This window comes from Fusarium falciforme, chromosome 3, assembly GCF_026873545.1.
Source record: "Fusarium falciforme chromosome 3, complete sequence".
NCBI lineage: Eukaryota > Fungi > Ascomycota > Sordariomycetes > Hypocreales > Nectriaceae > Fusarium > Fusarium falciforme.
Window position 1 is genome coordinate 2,581,101 of NC_070546.1, and position 15,513 is coordinate 2,596,613.

General features: G+C 54.3%; 5 protein-coding genes across 5 annotated transcripts; 4 read left to right on the plus strand and 1 right to left on the minus strand.

Annotated features, from left to right (window-relative positions):
• Positions 1-261: 261 nt before the first annotated feature.
• On the plus strand, positions 262-1,295 carry NCS54_00409000 (40S ribosomal protein S4; the record flags this gene model as incomplete). The annotated part of the gene is made up of 3 exons (XM_053149639.1): positions 262-275; positions 392-814; positions 947-1,295. The coding sequence occupies 3 exons, from the start codon at positions 262-264 to the stop codon at positions 1,293-1,295; spliced, it is 786 nt and encodes a 261-aa protein (XP_053005614.1).
• A 2,439-nt stretch (positions 1,296-3,734) lies between these two features.
• On the plus strand, positions 3,735-5,702 carry NCS54_00409100 (FAD-binding PCMH-type domain-containing protein; the record flags this gene model as incomplete). The annotated part of the gene is made up of 5 exons (XM_053149640.1): positions 3,735-4,040; positions 4,089-4,497; positions 4,542-4,760; positions 4,810-5,208; positions 5,263-5,702. 5 exons carry the CDS (start codon positions 3,735-3,737, stop codon positions 5,700-5,702), a joined length of 1,773 nt encoding a protein of 590 aa, XP_053005615.1.
• A 908-nt stretch (positions 5,703-6,610) lies between these two features.
• On the plus strand, positions 6,611-10,791 carry NCS54_00409200 (RNA-dependent RNA polymerase; the record flags this gene model as incomplete). Its single annotated transcript, XM_053149641.1, has 2 exons — positions 6,611-9,578; positions 9,629-10,791. 2 exons carry the CDS (start codon positions 6,611-6,613, stop codon positions 10,789-10,791), a joined length of 4,131 nt encoding a protein of 1,376 aa, XP_053005616.1.
• Positions 10,792-11,040: 249 nt separating this feature from the next.
• On the minus strand, positions 11,041-12,445 carry NCS54_00409300 (Fe2OG dioxygenase domain-containing protein; the record flags this gene model as incomplete). Its single annotated transcript, XM_053149642.1, has 4 exons — positions 11,041-11,109; positions 11,217-11,434; positions 11,812-11,888; positions 12,072-12,445. 4 exons carry the CDS (start codon positions 12,443-12,445, stop codon positions 11,041-11,043), a joined length of 738 nt encoding a protein of 245 aa, XP_053005617.1.
• A 1,263-nt stretch (positions 12,446-13,708) lies between these two features.
• Positions 13,709-15,382, plus strand: NCS54_00409400 (Hypothetical protein; the record flags this gene model as incomplete). Its single annotated transcript, XM_053149643.1, has 3 exons — positions 13,709-13,878; positions 14,338-15,218; positions 15,270-15,382. 3 exons carry the CDS (start codon positions 13,709-13,711, stop codon positions 15,380-15,382), a joined length of 1,164 nt encoding a protein of 387 aa, XP_053005618.1.
• Between the last annotated feature and the right edge of the window lie 131 nt (positions 15,383-15,513).

The window sequence follows — 15,513 nt, forward strand, 5'->3', positions numbered from 1 at the left end:
ACAACCGCTCATTCAACCCATTCGACTCCCCCCGCTGATCTCCTTGGATGGTTGCGAAGGTGGATCCATGAGATTCGGGTTCATCAGCTGACCTTGCACGTGACCCACAATTTCCCCTACAATCGTAGGGCACGAAACCCCCCCGCCGGTTAGCGCTCGCGAAAAAAAAGTGTGGTCTATCAATTCGCACTTTTGCTCCTCGTCCATTAGGCCCTTCGTCCATCTTCCTCAACACCGTCGACTAACCAGCCAACCGACACCATGGCCCGCGGAATGTGAGTGCGACCACGAGAGAAGCCATCACGGTCTTTGCAGACAAATGCCCCCGTCGATGCGCGACTCTCCCCCGCCGTCCCTGGCCTGGAGGACGAGATTCTGACCGTCTCAATAGCAAGAAGCACCAGAAGCGCCTCAGCGCCCCCTCGCACTGGCTGCTTGACAAGCTGTCCGGCACCTACGCTCCCAAGCCCTCTGCCGGTCCTCACAAGCTCCGCGACTGCATGCCTCTGATCGTCTTCATCCGAAACCGCCTCAAGTATGCTCTCAACTACCGCGAGACCAAGTCCATCCTGATGCAGCGACTGGTCAAGGTCGACGGCAAGGTCCGCACCGACTCCACCTACCCCTCGGGCTTCATGGACGTCATCACCATCGAGAAGACCGGCGAGAACTTCCGTCTCGTCTACGACACCAAGGGCCGATTCACCGTCCACCGAATTCAGGCCGAGGAGGCCGAGTACAAGCTGGGCAAGGTCAAGCGTGTTCAGCTTGGTCGTGGTGGAATCCCATTCTTGGTCACGCACGATGCGAGAACGTGAGTTCTGTCAGACATCATTCAGCCGTTGGATCAAGCTTTGGTCGATTCGATTCACCCTGACGCGACAGGAGCTTTATTTGACGGTTGTATGTTCCTCCCCGTAACCCCAATGCTAACGAGCCTCTGCAGCATCCGCTACCCTGACCCCCTGATCAAGGTCAACGACACCGTCAAGATTGACCTCGCCACTGGCAAGATCACCGACTTCATCAAGTTCGACACTGGTGCCGTCGTCATGGTTACCGGTGGACGTAACATGGGTCGTGTTGGTGTCATCACTCACCGTGAGCGCCACGACGGTGGTTTCAACATCGTCCACGTCAAGGACGCCATTGACAACACCTTTGCCACCCGTGAGAGCAACGTTTTCGTCATTGGCCAGGACAAGCCCTGGATCTCTCTGCCCAAGGGCAAGGGTGTCAAGCTCACCATCGCTGAGGAGCGTGACCGCCGACGCGCCTACGCCATCGCTCACTAAAGTGTGGATGATTCTGCGTAAGGAATGGGAAAAATGGCATGTGGTCTGGAGTCTCGGATTTGACGTTTGCTTTGCGGCTCTAACTACCCTGGAGATAGCAAGCCCCATGAGGCTACGATAAAAGATGAATTTGAGCCAAACACGCAGTGTCGTCGATTCCGAAGAGTTGTTCTTGCGTTGTGTGATGTGTCCATCCTTGATTGCCTGTGCCTTGACGCCTCGGCTGGGCATGTAGTGACTAGGGAGCTCTGGTTTGGAGTGTGATGTTGGACTAAGGTTAGGCCTCAATTTTGAGTGAGACATGCAACAAGTGACAAGAATATCTGTCTCAAAGGCCGTGGCATAACTCTGTGAAATGTGTGATTTGGCCAAGGTTTGAGGCCAACCAGCAGCAACTGGAGCCGTGACTGCACCTCGGAACCGCAGCTACCAGGACGTGCAGCAACTGCTCCCACGTATGTAGGCGGTTTTGTTTATGGGTCGTGGGAGGAGGCTACACACAGAGTGGAGATGTATGGAGACAGAGTGGGAGCTACCTAGACAAAATACTCTACAGCCTCGAAAGGCGTCAACTGGTGGATGAATTGCAACATGGTGGGGAAGAGCGAGAGCAGTGTAGTATGTAGATGACTAGAGGTTTTCCGAGACGCCGGGATTGACTTTCTGAAGTGATATTTTGTATTCGTTCATTGGACAGTTGAGGTTGTGAAAGGGGACACAAGGATTGCTTGAGCATGTTTGCTTTGCCCATACATCACTGTCTGCATTGCTGAATTGGCCAGAGGCATGATCGATTTTGTGGCAGAACGCATTGAACAGATACACAGCGCATTTCTCTTTGATGACAAGTCACCTTTTGCTCTCCATATGTTGTTGTGGCCCCTGTTGCTGAGGTTGCTGAATAGGCCACGGAATTGAATCGAGAATCTTCCGAAGCCAATTGATGTCCCGAAGGAACGAGCATGGTGACGTAGGAAATGGTAGGTGATCCAGGCACTGAGATGTCGATACTCAGACGGGCTGCCGAGACGGGACGGAACAAGCATCCATAGGAGCATGCCCAATGAAGTCGAACACGATTGCTTTACCAAGCATGAGTCTGCAGGGGCTGTCATTTGACCTGGATGCGCGTGAGGTTGTGCATATCCCGTTGTAAGCCATGATGCCTCTCCCTGGATGCACCCCACGTCGGTCAAGATTGCTGATTACGACGTCGGCAATCATCCAAGACCAGATTCGTCTCCCTCGGCAGAAACCCCCAAGCTCTCCATCGAAACTAGCTACTTATCCCTCTCGACCCCCAAACTCGCAAACTGGACCAAGTGGGCTTTCGTCTGTGTTGCTCTCCACACCCTCCCACGCTTGCAAGATGCAAGAAACCTGGACCGGTACGCAGGGGCTGACGGCCTGCCTGGCCTGTATGTAATCCCTAATCCCGTCCCGTATGAGGTGGGAGGGGAGAGGAGGGGGGCGGGGGAGGCCGACGCAGCCAGGACAGGCAGCCCGGACAGGCTCACCGAGGTATCAGTTACGCACGAGGGCGAGAATGCTTGACTAACGGGAACTGGAAGCAGATTCGGCGACGGACCGTCCTTTTCGAAAGCGACTCGACCATGCAGGTCTCATGCGCCATGCTCCTCTGCTGTGCATGCGTGCGTTGCCTGCTGCGTGGGGAGCCAGCGAGGCGGCGGACGATCAACAGCCTAACCAGCTGCCATCTACAGCAAGCTACATACACAAGCCAGACAACACGCACGACACCCACGCGCTGCTATTCGACGGCTAGGCCCTGGGCCAGAGATCGTGTGCCCACTGGCCGTTTATAGCGCCAGGTCGCTAATAGAGAAACGAAAAGAGAGAGAGAGAGGGAGCCATTTTCTTCTGTATTGCATCAGTCAGTGGAGGCTAAGACCGCCGTCCATCGCTCGGCGCCGCTCTCCACTGGCGCCGCCCCACGACATGTCGGCGATGGTTCCTCCTGCCGACCCGACTCGCGACTGACTCCCCCGGGTACTTATACATCGTGACGTTTCCGGTCCCGACCCGATCAAATCAATGCCCCGTTTAGGCTTTGCCGGCTTGGCTTGAAGGATCTGATCTGTCTCTCGTCTCGGTCTGAGTTGTCTTGTTTTGATTTGTTTCGTTTGTCCGTTCAGGGCTTTTTGCTTTTGGGCACATTTCGAGGCCAGACTCGCTTAGAGGCGGCAGCATTCATCAAAACCCATCCCAGAGGCAAAAACGACTTTCTCGTGTTGGGAAAACCAGAAAATCACGGTTCGTGAGGAAAAGGGTCAAGGGCTCGGTTATCTGATCAAAAAGAAATCTGATCTTGGTTCCACTTCACGAACACAATTGCGGGTCCCTAAGGCGTTCCTTTCTTTCGGACGAAGAAACCGCAAACCGCTACCGGCCTCGGGCCTATTCTCACCAAACTCCCAAATGCTCACCAGCAGAGGTACGGCCCGAGCCCTCCTGGGCCGCAGTGCTCTGAGGTGCAGTGTCCACCGCGGCTTTACCACATCGTCAAGGCGTGTTAGCCCCGAGGCTTCGGCGTCTAGTCATGGCAGCTCCGACAAGGCTTCAGGTTGGTCTGGATCAAGGGTCTTGGCTGTTGCTGTTGGAGCCGGGGCTCTTGGTTGGGGAGTCGCTAGTTTGAGCAGAAGAGGTGATGCCAGTCGGTCTTTGGAACCAGTTGCCCACCAGTCAACCGAGTCTCGTTACGCTACACTGTCCGAGATGGAAAAGGTAGAGACATTTTAAGAATTCTCATTGATCAAGGACTGACTTGCAAAGGCTATCCAGAAAATTGAGAAGGAAGTTGGTGTCGAAGGCTTCATCTCGACAGACCCCGAGGATCTTCATGCCCATGGCTATTCAGAGTGGTCGACCGTCAACCCTGACACTCTACCCGTGGCAGTGGCATATCCCCGCACAACAGAGCAGGTATCAGTCATAGCCCGCATCTGTCACGAGCACCGCGTGCCCATCATCCCTTACTCTGGCGGCTCGAGTCTCGAGGGCAACTTCTCAGCCCCCTACGGAGGAGTCAGCGTCGACTTTGCTTACATGGATAAAATTATCCAGTTCAACAAGGATGATATGGACATTGTTGTCCAGCCTAGCATCGGGTGGCAGGATCTTAATGCGCAATTGTTGAAGATGGGTAGTGGGCTCTTTTTCCCTGTTGATCCTGGTATGCTAAGTATGTGGTCTTGGGAAAGCTCAGATGCTGACTAGAAACAACAGGCCCGAGTGCCAAGATTGGCGGTATGATTGGGACAAACTGCTCTGGTACTAATGCTGTAAGGTATGGTACCATGAAGGACTGGGTCATCAACTTGACTGTTGTCCTGTCTGATGGACGCATCATCAAGACAAGGAGAAGACCGCGCAAGTCATCGGCCGGGTACAACTTGAACGGGCTCTTTGTTGGCTCCGAGGGAACCCTGGGTCTCGTCACAGAAGGTATAAACTCCATAACCCCTTTTGAGTATTTCTAAGCTGACGCTCGCAGCCACCCTCAAGTTGGCCGTCATCCCTGAGGAGTATTCGGTTGCCGTCGTCACATTCCCCAGCATCCGCGATGCCGCTGCCGCAGCAGCTGGCGTCATGCAGACAGGCATCCCAGTTGCCGCGATGGAGATCATGGACGACGTCCAGATGAGAGTGATTAACCTGGGTGGCGCTACCAAGCCTCGAATCTGGAAGGAGACGCCGACGCTGTTCTTCAAATTCTCGGGCACCAAGGAGGGTGTCAGGGATAACATTACGCGGGTTCAAAAGATCACGGCGGCCAACAAGGGCGGCGACTTTGAGTTTGCGCGAGACGAGCGTGAGCAGAAGTTACTGTGGTCTGCGAGAAAGGAGTCACTCTGGTCAATGCTGTCGCTAAGAAAGAGTGGCCAAGATGTTTGTAAGTACTATACCTCTTGTAGGGTGTTATAAGTTGACTAACATTTTATGACAGGGAGCACCGATGTGGCAGTCCCCTTTAGCCGTTTGGCTGACATTATCGAGGTGAGCAAGAAGGAGATGGACGAGCTTGGTCTTTTCGCTGGGATCCTGGGCCACGTCGGTGACGGAAACTTCCATGAAGGCATCATGTACAACAAAGATGTGCCCGGAGAGCGTGCCAAGGTGGAAAAGTGCGTCAAGAACATGGTGAGGCGGGCGCTCGACATGGAGGGCACGTGCACGGGGGAGCACTCGATCGGATGGGGCAAGAAGGAGAGTTTGCTGTGGGAGGTTGGGCCTGAGACGCTGGCAATCATGGCGACGCTAAAGAGGGCGTTGGATCCTCGATGGGTTATGAACCCAGGCAAGATCATGGACGTGCCGTGGGAGAGGACCGAGTATCCAGGGGCCGAGATAGCAGTGACACCCAACAGGGTTGTGAGGGGCGAGTGAGGGAGTTGTTGGTGTATTGTATGGTATGAGGGGAGACTAGAGAATTTTTATTAAAAACGGATGTGAGTAGAGTCTAGAATCTGTACCTACCTACCTCTCTTATACGTTTGTGTTGATGTGGTGATCACAGTTCTCTCTGGGATATTGGAGGGTAACCGACCCCCTGAGCTCAAATTTAGTAGATGCAACAAGTCTTTCCTCACAAGATCAATCGAGCATGACATGATGGCTCAAGTTGTTGTCCGGTGGCACATTGCATATGCTAGTGATTGGCCTGGTGGTGCAACTGAGGAGTAAAGGGGCATATTTGCCATTCTTGTTTGCTCCTGCGTGACGGACGTAGTTATCCGTGTTGCAGGCATAACTGATAAATGACACTCCACCACTACAACACTCTGACGGGAGTAAACGGGCGTGGGTGAATTTGTTGTCTTTTCATCTTAATACTGCTAGAGATTCTTGGTATGGAATTTAATGTGGCTATTGTTGGCAGTGCCAATAAAGCTGGCAACAGCTGCAACTGGGTCCTGCCTTTGTTGATTCCTCCCTCATATTTTTTCATCCCATCTCCGAGCGACGCGAAATTTCTTCCTTATCATCCAGAGTGCTGCAAATCAGGCATCTCTTCTCGTTGAGAGCTCTATAATATGCTGCTGCTGCTCCACTGAATCACTGTCGCAGCGCATCCGCCTCTTTCTATTGAGCACCCTTGAGGCCTCTGGCCTTCTTCACTCCTTCTTCATTCACTTCTCTCTCCCCACGCATTTATCTTTCCTATCACGCACATATGGAATTTTCTCTCGAAACATACTAGGTGCACATCTCCCGGATCAGATCTACATATCTACCTTCTTGGTATACCATCTTCCAAGACTATCGCCAAGATCACCATCGCGACAAGTTGAACCATGAGTTCACAGAGACCCCCTCCCCGCGGTCCATCCAAAGGCCATAAGCGGCCGATGAAACCAGGAAAGCCAGGGAAACCTACAAAAGGAACCCGAAGCCCGACTAACGACGCGCTCGCCTTCCAAACCCCGGCTGAGTGGCAGACATGGCCCGAGATGACCATCCAGCTCGACAAGTTGCCCAGGTCCGTTACCACCTCCGATATCTGGGACTGGTTCTCGCACGAGGGCGAGATTGCCTTCATAGACATCAACGAAAGCGCCAGAGACCCTGCACTGTCATGGGCCAAGATCAGGTTCGAGCCGCCGCCCAAGAGGCCATTTTGGTCCACCGGCACCTACTGGGTCCCTCACCCAGACGTGTGTCGATACCCCGATGGCCTCAAGATCTTTGTGAACCCGTTGAGGGCGACCCCCAGGTGCTGGGTTCGAAGCCCCGTCAGTCCAGATCGTTACCACCCCGTCAAGATCACGCTGCACCCTCTCGCCACCCAGTTCGGTAGCATGCTGGGACCTCGAAGCATCAAGGTTATGAAGTCGTTCTATAATACCGTCGACGAGCACACCCTCAAGCTTGAGGTCAGCCTCAAGGCCATGCGTTTGACTGCCTTCTTCCCCATGGAGGTTGAGACTCGAGGTGGAAAACGTGTTCGGCAGCACAAGGTTACCATTGACTTTTCGAAGATGAAGCATCTCCACCAGAGCCCGGCCGATGAAAATGGATGCGCCATGGTGGTGCCCGTTAACGTCCCGCCTCAGTACTACTGGAAGAAACCCAACATTCGCTCGTCCTTCTCTGACGAGGCCAACAACTGGAGTGCTACGGAGACGTGGAATCGTGCCACGGACCTTGTTGAACAGGCAGGAATCCCAATGAAGCACCCCGTTGCTCTACACAACGACTACCAGGACCCAGGTTTCATCGATATTGGCCGCTGGACTACTATTCGTTTTGTCCTAGATGCCAGCACCCAAGCGGCCAAGCTTGCGAACCAGCAGCTCGTCAGCGCCCTTGACGACTTCAACATCACCACGCAGGTCCACGAGGAAGGCGACTTTCGTGTCACCCATGGCGCACATGCAGATATGTGGAAGCACCTGGAGCAACCGACTTTGGTTGAAAATGGCAACGCCCTGGAGATGCTTCAGCAGACCTCGGACGCCATCATACAGCTGCCCTTTGAGACTCGCTACCAGCTTGAGGTTTGCATCTCTCGGAATATCCTCAACGAACACACCATCGCTCTCGAGTTCCTCGAGAAGCTAGCCTCGATGAACCCCAGAAAGGCCAGACTCTATCTCGAATACCTCGCAGATCAGGGAGAGCCTGTCCAGAACCCCATGTCCGTCTTTCAGAACCCTGAAGCCGAGGCCTTTTCACCCATCGCTAGAATCCCCCAGTACTGTGCGCTTGTTCGCAAGGTTGTCATCACTCCAACGACGATCCGCTTCAATTCACCGGCCGTGGAAATGTCCAACCGTGTTATGCGACAGTACAAACACATTCAAGATCGCTTTTTGAGAATCCAGTTTGTTGAGGAGCTGGAGAATAACAAAATCACCATCAACAAGGATCAAAACGACGAGATCTACAAGAGAGTCCTGCGGACAATGTACCAAGGCATCCGCATCGGCGACCGCACCTACGAGTTCCTGGCCTTTGGTAGCTCTCAGCTCAGGGTGAACGGGGCATACTTCTTCTGTCCTACAGAGCATACTTCTTGCGATGATATCCGCAAGTGGATGGGGCAGTTCAGCCATATCAAAATCGTGGCCAAGTATGCGGCTCGCCTCGGCCAGTGTTTCTCAACCACACGAGAGGTCCGCGGCATTTCTTCCCCTGCTATCCGCGAGATTCCCGATATCGAGCGAAACGGGCACTGCTTCACAGATGGCGTGGGCAAGATATCCCCCTTCGTGGCACAACTTGTCAACGAAGATATGGCCCTCGACATCTTTGATAAGCCGTCAGCTTTCCAGTTCCGTATGGGAGGCTGCAAGGGCGTTCTTACTGTCTGGCCGGACGCCAAGGGAATGGAGGTACACGTTCGCGAATCTCAGAAGAAGTTTGAGGCCGACTCCAAAGGCCTCGAAATCATTCGTTGCGCTGGCTTCGCAACAGCTACTCTTAACCGGCAGACCATCATCATCCTCGAGAGCCTGGGAGTTCCTATCAAAGCCTTCACGGATCTTCTGGATCAACAACTTGGATCGTACGAACAGGCGATGCAGGACAATGGTGTTGCTATTGAGATGCTGACTAAATTCGTCGACGAGCATCAGACGAACCTCGTCATTGCCGAGCTTCTCAAGGCCGAGTTTAAGACAGATGAGCTGCGCGAGCCATTTGTTATCAATGTCCTCAGTCTTTGGAGGTCATGGTCCCTGAAAATACTCAAGGAAAAGGCGCGAATACAAATCGAGAAGAGCGCTTTCGTCCTCGGCTGCGTCGATGAGACGGAGACACTCAGAGGCCACTCGAAAGACACAGAGGGGTCCAAGCCCAAAGATGTCAACATGTTGCCCCAGATCTTCCTCCAGATCACAGACTCCAGGAACTACAACAAGACACACATCATACGCGGCGTGTGTATCGTAGGGCGCAATCCATCCTTGCATCCGGGAGACATCCGTGTCGTCGAGGCGGTTGACTGCCCAAAGCTGCATCATATCAAGGACGTCGTCGTGTTTCCCGCAACAGGCGACAGGCCCGTTCCCAACATGTTGTCTGGTGGTGACCTCGACGGCGATGACTTCTTTGTCATGTGGGAACCAACTCTGATGCCCAAGACATGGAACTATTCACCCATGGATTACGCAGCTCCCAAGCCTCAGGAGTTGGATCGCGACGTCAACGTCGATGACCTCAGGAACTTTTTCGTCAAGTACCTGAAGAACGACAAGCTCCCGCTTATTGCAACCTCGCACCTGGGCTTTGCCGATCAACTTGGGCCCATGTCCCCAAAATGTGAGTACTGCCGGCTATGCCCTTGTTGACCTGTCTGATGACACATGTAGGTCTTGAACTCGCAGAGCTACACTCCAAAGCCGTGGACTACCCCAAGACTGGGGAGCCAGCGACACTAAGACGTGACCAGCAACCTCGAAAGTGGCCGCACTTTATGGAAAAGAAAAACACTTACCACTCAAACAAGGCCCTTGGTGTCATCTACGACAAGGTTGTCAACAAGGCCATCCAGTTCAACCCCATCTGGGACAGCCCATTTGACGACCGAATCACAAGAAAGTACAAACTAGACATTGAACTACTCAAGGCAGCAAGAAGGATCAAGTCTCAGTATGATACCGCAGTCCGACGGCTGCTCAGCCAGCATGACCTGAAGACCGAGTTTGAGCTCTGGACGGGCTTCGCCATGTCAAAGCCTGCCGTGGGCACGGATTACAAGCTGCAGGAGAGCCTCAGCCACGAATATGATGCACTGAAGTACCGATTCCGTGACATCTGCTACGAGGCTGCAGGTGGCAAGCTGACGGACCAGGTTGATCGCTTTGTGGCAGCCATGTACACCGTTACCGAGGAAGAGACAAAGATTGCACTTTTCGAACACCACCGGGGTCCCATCAACGATGCTGGACACATCCTGCAGCCCCGAAAGCTGGAGCCAAAGTCAATGCCGCTCATCAGCTTTCCATGGATCTTTCACTGGGTCATGTGTCGTCTGGCCCTGGGCGCCAGGTATGACCCCAAGGCGTCTGTTTTGGCAGCAGCCCATCGGAGAGCGGCCCAACACCACAAGTCGTCCCCCGACCCCGACCCCAGATCCAGCCAATTTTCTGCATGCAGCGAGCAGGAGCAGGAGGCCATGCCGGAGCCTGGTCTTGGGCCAGAGGTCCATACCCGTCTGCCCGATGGGACAGTTGTCCATCGTGGACAGCCACTAGCCTTGTTTGAACCCGATGATGAGAGCTGTCATGACGACGATGATGCGCCTTCTGAGACGTTGCTTTCCATGGCGGACGAAGGGAACGCGTCGACAGGCCGAGACAAGTCGGAGCTCACTGACAGCAGCAGCAACAACAATAGGGGCGAGGTCAGTCAAGAGGCATCGGATGAGGCCCCCGAAGAGGGCGACACATGCGGCGGACAAGGACAGGCGACGGAGCAGGATGTGGAGGAGGAGAGCGCCATGGATCGTCTGGGACGTCTCACTGGAGAGTAGGCAACTGATGGATGGAGCTCTAGAGGGGGTGTTGCAAAGGTTGGGTTGCACAGCAGACACAGACGAGCCTTGGGAGTCATGGCGTTGCATGCCATGCCGAGGAGCAGAGCAGGCAGGCACCCTACCTATCCTATAGAATCTCCATACAGTACGCAGCACTCGAACCAAAGGATGCCTATGTATCCATCCATCCGCATGTGTCATCCGTAATCTCAAGTCAACCCGTGACAAGACTCGGCGATCGCCAAATCACCGCTTGATGCACAGATCAGTGCGGAGGACCCATTTTTCGCCTGCGGTCACCTCCCGCCCTTCGTGCTAGATTAGCGCCAAGTAGTCAGCCTTCAGAGCCGCTTCTTGCATGGTATTGGCCGGGGGGGGACTGTTGGAGGGGGAAGAGAAAACGTGGAAAGGGGACGCCTTACGAGGAGACAATCATCTCCGTGCTTATGCAAAAGGAGCATACCTGTCTCGAGTGGGACAGCTATCTCCTCACGCGCCAGCTTGCGGTCGTTTGTGTAAAACACCGTCTCTCCACCAACGCAGCCCTCCGAGGCAGAAGTCAGGTATAAGAGTAGCGTCCAGGTGGTCCGGACTGGAAGGGGAGGATCCGCGTCCAAAATCAGGTTGTTGGAATCATCATCTAGGGGGAATTGGGCACAGCGGTTAGCCAAGATTCCTTGCGTTGCCCGCAGACAGAGAGAGTGTGTGTGTGTCCAGGAAGTGTGTCCCATATGTCCAGCATGGCCGTGGCAGGGGGACGGATATAAGCCAGAGACTTGGCACTGCAACGAGGCCGATCTAAATCGGGCCGCAGACACCATCACCTCCGCGGCGAGTGGGAGAAGAAGCCGGAGACAGCCCGACCGACGGTAGCGCGTCCGTGTGAGACATCAGGGACCGGCTGGTGCAAGAGTCGACGGGGCTGACGTCGGAAGTGAGGGTGGTGTTGAAGATGGGGACGGAGGAGTTGAGTGCGCGGAACAAAATGCATGTTGAGGGACATGACGATGCACCTACAATGGCAGTCGAAGAACTGTCCCTTCGAGTAGCGGTACACCCGTATATTGGGAGACAAGCCGACAGGCTCACCGCCCCTGTAAACAAAGGTCATCAACAGTCCGCAATCTCGGCTAGCAGACACCATCCATCGCAAACAGCCAAGTTGCTTTTTCTCTGTCGGCACCTGTAGCGTAGGATGCAGGCAGGTTCCCGACGACCAAGAGCGAGCTCTGTGTTTCAATGCGAGTGACTTTGAAACGGATCAAACTGAGACTCACCATCGTTCCTCGACATCACCATCTAATAACACATCCTTAAGCCCTGTCTCCTCCCATAGACGACGAGCAAAGTCTGGGCTGTCAACTTGAAAACGGTCATTGACTCGGACTGCCTCGCCCCGCTTTGGACGACCCGGTGTGGTCTGAAGGGGGAGGGTCTTGAGAAAGGCCACATAGTCGCGACAGAGGGAACGCGGGAAGAAGGAGGGAATGAGGACAACCTTGGATGTCAACGGATGTGGTTCAGGAGACAGGTCAACGATTGGCAGCGGAGGCTTGAACACCGGCCAAAGAGGAATGGCAGGAGGAGGTGGTGGAGGAGCCGTGGCCCCAGGCTTGGCTGGCCTCGATGCTTTGCTCTTTGGCTTCGGCATGGCTGTGAAGAAGCTCAAAAGTAGTGTGTTGTTGGCGATGGTGGCCCTAGTCTGTCTGGGTGGCGAGTCTCGAAACGACCATTTGAAATAGAGATGCGAATCTGGAAAAGGGTTGATTAGTTACTCATGTGCATATGCACCATGTACCACTTTCCCATCCAGCAGTTGATGCAGAAGAGGACTGGGGAAACCAAGACAAGAGGCCTGAGCAGGAGCTTGGCGTAATGTGCCAAGTTGGTTGGCGGTCGAGGAACTCCATGTCCGTACGTACAAGGAAGAGGTTCGGAGCCGACACCGCACCCGAGACTGAGACGAGGCCTTTGCAGGAGACTTAGGCGCGATATCCGTATGGGCCTGGACGCAAGATGTAATGGACAATTGATACCTGGAGCTAATGAACGATAGGCAGCTAGCCACTAGTATCCCTCGTCTCTCACTATCCCAAGCACGAGAACGCCAGGGCTGAGAGCTGCGAAGAAGGATGGACAAACGCTGAGGCGCGAGCTGCACGCAGTAGAGGATTGGGTATGGTGGGAACCGTGGATGAGATGGAGAGGTTCAACTTGCTTTTTGCGCATATACGTACCAAGCTAGGCAGGTCGGTACCAGCACACACTAGGTAGGGACTGTGTTGGTACCTGGTAGATACCAAGAGTGGGCCGAATGACTCGCTGCAAGAGAAGGCGGCAAAGAAGTCTGTCCGCCGTCCAGGTGCTTGGATATGCAGGCCTGGTTAAGCTAGGCTAGGCAGGGAAACCTAGCCTGGTCGACGAGGGTCGTCCCGCCCTGTTGAGCCAGCGCCAGGGACTTGGGATGAGTGAGGCGGATGATGCCCCAATGCAGCTGAAATCACCAGCGGAAATGGATACGATCGTCGTTGGAGCCGGCAGTAGAAACACAGAGACGCGTGTGATGGCCTGATTCTGACGATGGGATCGGCATTCCCACTCAGTTGGCGCTGGCTGTCTTGGTAACAAGAATGGTTGGTTGATGGAAGAGGCTCAGATCAGAGACTCGCAGAGGCTCAAAGCCCCGGCCTAGGCTGCTGAGGTCGAAATAAGGCAGGCGGCATTTGCAGGCACATCCTTGTAGCGGGACCATCACCCCGCAACATGCATGCCTCCCATGATCTACTGCACCGCCCGACAACGAACCACAGCTAGCATAGTCAACTCTTCTTCCACATCATGACGCAAAAGTTGACCTGTGTATGAGACCGGTGAGGCGCTTGGAATCCCTGGGTGGGAACTGCCAAAGCCATGAATGACACAGCAACCAACTGGTTACGAGTCGGGTATCGTCTTGTTGTCTCGTTTTCCAAGGCTATTGGACCAGAGCGGATGGGCGGCACAGCTGTCTGATACGGTGGCTCGCTTTGCAAGTCGGCTGTTCCCTGCTAGTCATCGATCCGTGGCCTTTAGCCCGCGGTCCAGGTTTGTGCCTGCATCGACCACGAATCCATGTCATGTCCAATCTCGATCCGACGCTCGGTGTGTGCCTAATGTCGCCTCCCCGATAATTATCGAACTCATTCTTTGTCCTAGACATGTCAACAAAATCCCCGACTGGAGGATAATCCCCCGGAGAGCCAGGGCCGCTGCCATCTCGTCTTGATACCCACTTGCGTGCCTGGTTCTATCGTCACGTTAGCCCCAACGATCGCGACCAGCGAGGCACCATTAGTCATGTGTGCCTGTAAGGAGAGAGCACCGAGATGGCTTAAACCTGGCTCCTGGACCAATGGTTCAAGAATTGCTTCTTCGCGGATCGCGATAGTCGAAACAGATGCGCCTAGAGATGCGGCGTCTTTGGCTGAACCAACTGGGCCAACCATGATTGTAACCAGGGGATCATCGCTCGCTCTTAAGTCGAGCAGCTCTGTGAGAATAAAGTCAAACCTCTTCTTCCCGCGGGACTCTGTCCATCACCCAACTCACTAGTCAGCTCTGTGGAAACATGCTTGCCAGCTTCGCCCTTCTCACCATCGCCCGTGCCCTCGGCGAAACATCCGAGCAGGGAAAGCCTCGAGCCGTGGTGTGCATACGGTCATCGCAGCGACTGAGCTGCACGATACAGCGGTTCGAGACCCTTTGGAGGGATTGGGTCGTATGCGCAAGGGTTCAGTATCGCAATCATCAACACCCCGAGCTCGATCAACTCTTCTCCCGGACGTCCAGGGTCATGGCCTACTCTGCCATGCTCATCTGCGACATCAAGATGGTGATTCGAAGAGAGACCAAGGTGAAAGTCTCGAGCGCGCGCGTCATAAGGATACTGAAGGCGGCACGCAAAGCCATCATCTCCGGCCAAAGAATCACACATCTCGAGCAGATGCAGTCATGGGTCCTCCCAGAGAAGCCGCCCCCGGGAACGCCGGCATCGGATGCGTCAGTGCTCGAGTACGAGCGCAGAAGGAGGCTCAACGAAAAGGCGGACACGCTAGTGCAGCGGAGGAAGAAGCCTGTCCAGTGCTGCATGTTTGTCGCCCTGGCCCTGTACCAGTTCCTGTATGGAGACGGGCTCCATGAGTTCGTCGCCGAGTACGAAGACGAGGTAGTGCGAGACACGTTTAGCCGCGCCATCTCGATAGATGATGCCAAAACCTACGAGAGCCTCCAACTGGCGGACCATTGCCGGGCGAGGTTGACGCCGCCTCAAGATAAAATACCCAAGAGCGGCATCCCGTTTGGAGAACTCACATGCATCCCTCGATTTGTCCGAAACCCCATGGCGTGCGGGACACCCGTTGTGACGAATCAGTTCCGTCTAGAGAGTGAGTCCCCAAGCCGAATCTTGGTCTCGGCTTTGACTGATGGTGGCATAGAGGACGAAAGAGAGTTTATCAACCTCAACCGAAACAACAAACCACAGCATATCGGGTTAGCGGGGTCGAGCGATGGGTCGAGTATTGAATCACCAGACAGCTTCGAATCATGAACATTGGCAAGTTGGGCAGTGTAGAGAAGCAGATAGTGTATTGGTGACTGGGATGCCTGGACAGTGCTTGATGGGAATCAATATGTATATAGCGAGCAATGGATCGAGGAAGGAACAATGCAACTAAACCA